Genomic DNA, 5,274 nt, shown 5'->3' on the forward strand with positions numbered 1-5,274 from the left:
GTGCCCAGCCTCCCCCCTTCGGGCATCCCCCCGCCCCGGCATGGGGTCCTCCCCGGGCTGCAGGGGGAGATCTGCTCCCCCATGGACCTCCATGGGCTGCAGGGGGACAGCCTGCCCCACCATGGTCTTCATCACGGGCTGCAGGGGCGCCTGGAGCACCTCCTCCCCCTCCTTCTTCACTGCCCTTGGTGTCTGCAGGGCTGTTTTCTCTTGCATCCTCACTGTCACTGCTTGGCTTGGCCTTGGCCAGCGGCAGACACAGGGAAAACTTCTAGCAGCTTCTGACAGAAGCCACCCCTGTAGCCCCCCCACTCCCAAAACCTTGCCACGCCAACCCAATACAAGGGGAACAGGTACGGGGGTGTGCATCAGGAGTGAGGGTGGCGTGTGTTCACGATGGGCTGTGCACATGAGCGGGGTATGTGTGGGGAACGTGTGCGTAGGGGTTGAGTGGACGGGTGTAGATGTTGGTCTCCGTGTGTGTGTCAGAGTGTGTACCAAGACGTGCAGGTGTGTACCCTGGCTGGTGTCCTGGTGTACCCCGTACCGCTGCCCTCTCGGTGTACCGACAGTGCCAGCATCCACGTGGCGCTGAGCATCGCTGCACGGTGCTGAAGCAGCGTCTCGCCCGGCTGGTGACGGTGACAACATTGCACACAGCTGCCCTCCTGTTTGTATCGGTGCATGAACACGCAGAGTGCGCCTGTTGTAAGGGAGAGCTACCCCAAATACGGGCACTGCGCGTGAACGCTGTAGTCAAACCCTGTTGGAGTGTGCCAGAGCGGTGTCCGAGTGTGGAGACGCCATCAGATGGCACTGGGAGACCATGTCCTGCTGCAGGGGCACGGGGCAAGAGCGCTGCAGTGCCTTTGAAGTTTATTTTTGAGGTTTGGGGAGTGGTGACCAGGGTGATTCTTTTCCCAGAGCCTCCACAAGTGACAAGGGAAAGGAGGAATGGGGGATAAAGCAGAAATCCCGTGCGCTGTTGTCCGCACAGTCTGACTCACGCACACGCCGGTGTCTGCGTTGTGCTGTCTTGAGCTGGAAAATAACGCGTGCACTCCTGGCACTTCGTTTACTTCCCCGTTTTAGGAGGTGATGCTCCTCGTGTGTCCTTGACAGCATTCCTTTGCCTACAGGCTGACACTTTATTTGTGGCTACCCTTGGGAAGAGCTGTGGAAAGCAAAGTAACGTTAGAGCCAAGGAAAATTTTAACCCATTTATTTGTCTCTCACTCTCCCCAGGAACGCTGCAGTCAAGATGGCTATGACAGGACTGTATAAAATGGGTGATGGAAGCAACTATGCAACTAACTGCTTCCCTGCCAGGAACATTTTACGTGCAAGTAAAGCAGGTGACACTTCTCTGAGGGCTGCTGGTGTAGTTTCCCTGCAGAATAACGTCGTGTCATTAGGTCCACCATCCACCCTGTTAGATAGAGGCTACATTTGGCTGTGGTTTCCTGTATCAACGTCACAGCTGATAACACAGATAAGTCGATAACAGAACTTGAAACAGTGCCCACAAAGTCTTAAAATTGTTTAAAATAATTTAAAACTGAAATGAAGAGGGCAAGATGTCTAGGGCACCCATAAAATGAGGGCTCCAGCTGGCATCTCTGCATGATGGCAGGAGGGAAGCTTCAGGCAGGCACGTGGATAGCACAGGGGGGTTCTCCAGCGGCTGTTCGGACCTACAGCTTCTCCTTTTTCTCTGGGCTTTGAGAGTTACAGCTGTGAAATGCTTAGAAACAGCAGAAATGTCTTCTAACAGTTGAGAAATGGTGGGGAGGTCTACTAGGCTGGTCAGGGGCCTGAAGCACAGGAGCTGCGAGGAAAGGTTGAGGGTGCTGAGCTTGTTTTTTATCTGGCCAAGAGGAGTCCAAAGGGAGATTGTGGCTTACAGCTACCCGAAGGACAGCTACAAACTCTTAACAGTGGCAGATGGCATAACTAAACCAAAAATTTCACCTTGGGAGGTTTAGGTTGGACGTTAGGGGGAACTTCTTTGCTGGGAGGAGGCGCAGCTCTGGGCCAGGTTACGCTGGGAGGTGGTGGAATCGCTAGACAAAGCCCCAACTGACTGACAGAACATTGCTGATGGTCCCACTTTGGGTGGGAGGTTGGATTGGAGATCTCCAGAAGGCTCTTTCAGCCCACGTTTCCATGTCTGCAACCTATGGCTCCACTAGCATCTATTAAGCAGCATGTTTCTCCTCTTCCATGGCTCTGGCTGTGGCTTTAATGTTCTTATCTTAAATTCATGTTCACTGAACGGTTGATACATCAGTATTTCCCCTGAAACACCAGGCAGAGGGCAGCTACTTTGAGAAGGGCACATTTGGAGGGTTGCCTGCTCACCTTGCCATCTCCTCTGCCTCGGTCCATCGCCCTGCCAGGGTCTGGGCGCTGGGTGCTGGCAAGCAGAGCTACCCCGAGGGCTTGGACCGGGAAAGGAAACACCAGGAAGGCACCACAGCAGAGGAGACAACCCCCAGAATTTGCCTTCATGGAAGAAAATAATGAAGCCAATGTCCTAGATGAGCCGTTTCTGGTGAGTGCAGATTTCCTCTGTTGTTGCCTAAACTTTCTGATAGCGTGGCCTGGTTTCAGCTGGAATAGAGATAATTAACTTTGTGGAGCTGGGGAGATCTGGCTGGTGGATGGACTCTGTAGCTGCCCTTCCCCCCCCCTCTCGGGCAGACTCTGAAGCTACCTCTCCCTCCCCATCTCTGTGCCACCTTCTCCCCCCTTCCCACAACCCAAGGCACTTGGTGCCCCCCTTGCCTGGGGGCAGCTGAGGTCTGGTTTTGGAGCTCAGGGCCCAGACACAACACACAGGATTGCTGTAGCACTAACCATTTGTATTTTTCTTTTTTTCCCCCCAGATGAAGCACCACTGTTTGAAGAACCCCTCTGACCTGTGCTCTGTGAACATAAGCAGCCAAAATCTGATCTCTGTGAGTATCAGGGACTCAAGAAGTATTAGGGAACTGCCTTAAAAGTTGAAAACTTTATGACATTAGCACACAAGTGTCCAGAGATCAGAGAAGACACACATTAGAAGCAGGAATATTGCCTGCACAGAAAGGTGAGCCAACCAGCTGTGAACAGGCTTGGAGGATTTGTCCTACGAACTTTTGGATCGTGTCTTCATTGGTTGTAGACCCTTCCCCACTTACACCCCCTCACAAAATGCCGTTCTTTGGGTTTAGGGGTGTTTATCTCAGCTATGGTAGGGGTTCAGCTTGAGAAGTGATATTTGGGTTCATGACTAACTTGCAATGCAAAGAGAAAACAAGCTGAGGTGCTGCTAGGGTTTTAGTGTCTTTTTAGGGTTCCCTCCTGGCGCTGTGAAGGACAAATCTACTAAATCGTAGGGTGGCTACGTTTGCTGGGTCACACGTAGGTATGAGATGCGGCCCAGGAGCGCTGCAACACACGCAGAGTAGCAAGGTCAGCGGTGAGGACATGGAGGGGGCTTTGTTTGGGGGCTTAACTAATCCAGGTCTTCAGGATGTTGGTCACTGAGGCAGCTGTGCGTTAAACGCATGCTCTGAGAGGTGCTCTCCATAGACAGAAAACCAAATGAAGACCTAATTGTGGGAAATGCTGTGATTTAGGTGTTCTGAGAAAACTGAGAGATCCAGGTGTTTCAGATCCATTTAGGGCTGGAGTGGAATGATTCTTTTTTCCCCCGTATTTTTCAGGCTAAAGAAGATGATTTTGAGAAATTTGATTGCGTTGCTTTTATAAATGCTGCTGAGAACCTGCTGACACTAGGTAAGGGATTGCATTATCAAAAAATAGATGCTGCTTTTCAACCCAGGGAAGCTTATGCTTGTCCGAGCACAGGTCTAGAGCTTTACAAAGAGGTTTAAGATACACATGCAGCACTTTGCAGAATCGCTTCCTTCCTGTTACTGACCTGATATCCATGAGCTAATTCCCTTTATTGTATTGTGTGCCACTGTGGTATCCTTTTCATTATTAGAAAACAAAGCTCTTTACAAAGAAAATCCTCATTTAATATATAGAAGCATGGAATAATGAAACGACTTGTCCCAAAGGCTCAGAAGGTTAATGGTAGAGCTGGGAGGTGAATGCAAATCCAGTGTTGTGGGCTCAGTTAATCTGAAGAAGAAAAAAGGAAATGCATTTATAACTAGTAAAACATATAAGCTAAACATGCCATCGGTGGCTTCGAGCAATAATCCAGTTTGGGGTGGGAGCAAATGCATGAAAGCAAACCAGATGTCTAAGGAGTAGACTGGGGGGGCATCATGTATTGTACGGACGACCGTCTGACTGAGCTGGCATTTTCCTTCAAACGTGCCCACCCATACTAGTGCTCTTGTTCTTGCTGGTTTTGGGCCATTTCAGACCCAGGTGATGCATGGCTCGTTGTTTACTACCGTTCCTCACTCGCTGGAGCGTTTCCTTTTCCACCCTTGCAGAGCCGTTTCGGAAGTTTCCAGGACTGCGGGAACTGGAACTTTCCTTGAATGGACTGAGAAATCTGAAAATCACCGCTGGAGACTTCCTGCATTTGGAAGTAAGATGAGAGGGATCTGAAACCTTATTCATGTCCTCCCAGCCGTTACCCTGAAGCCTACACGTAGCGTTGACGTGTGTCCCTGCAGCATGAGTTCTCTGAAACTGCAGGGGCATTCTCTCTTCCTGCTTCCTTGTGACTCTGGGATGTCCTTTCTGCTGTGGCCCTCAAGGACCTTCACATCTTGCTTCCTCCTGCAGAGCAATCCCTCACAGATCCTCGTTTCTCAGCCCCTTGCCACAGGACTCCTTGTTTCCCCTATGATGGGCCACCCGTTTTGCTGTAGGATCCTCTCTGTCAGTCACCCGTGGCATCCTCACCTCCCTGATGCTGTGTGGGCCCCGGCAGATCCTCATCCTCCTCCACACTGTGCTCTACCTCTCTGTGTCCCATCCCCCTCCTCTCCAGATAGGTGTCTGCACTTTCCAATGCCAGTTGGGTGAGGGTCAACAAGGCCAAGGGCCGGGTCCTGCCCTGGGGTCACCACAACCCCAGGCAGCGCTCCAGGCGTGGGGCAGAGGGGCTGGAAAGCTGCCCGGCGGAAAAGGCCCTGGGGGGGTTGGTCGAGAGGGGGCTGGATAGGAGCCAGCAGGGTGCCCAGGTGGCCAAGAGGGCCAGCGGCATCCTGGCTTGTCTGAGGAGTGGTGTGGCCAGCAGGAGCAGGGCAGGGAGCGTGCCCCTGTGCTGGGCACTGGGGGGGGCGCCCCCCGGGTGCTGGG

The 5,274-nt window shown here is 52.2% G+C and overlaps 1 protein-coding gene across 1 annotated transcript in view; it reads left to right on the forward strand.

Annotated features, from left to right (window-relative positions):
* Window positions 1–1,261: 1,261 nt before the first annotated feature.
* XRRA1 (X-ray radiation resistance associated 1) overlaps window positions 1,262–5,274 on the forward strand; it is a 17,730-nt gene continuing 13,717 nt past the window's right edge. Inside the window, 5 exon segments of the mRNA XM_035901787.1 lie at window positions 1,262–1,359; window positions 2,389–2,554; window positions 2,889–2,960; window positions 3,711–3,783; window positions 4,458–4,555. Coding sequence (XP_035757680.1) covers window positions 1,262–1,359; window positions 2,389–2,554; window positions 2,889–2,960; window positions 3,711–3,783; window positions 4,458–4,555 — 507 coding nt within the window.

Source organism: Egretta garzetta, unplaced genomic scaffold, assembly GCF_000687185.1.
Source record: "Egretta garzetta isolate BGI_Z169 unplaced genomic scaffold, ASM68718v1 scaffold1159, whole genome shotgun sequence".
NCBI classification, from domain to species: Eukaryota; Metazoa; Chordata; class Aves; order Pelecaniformes; family Ardeidae; genus Egretta; species Egretta garzetta.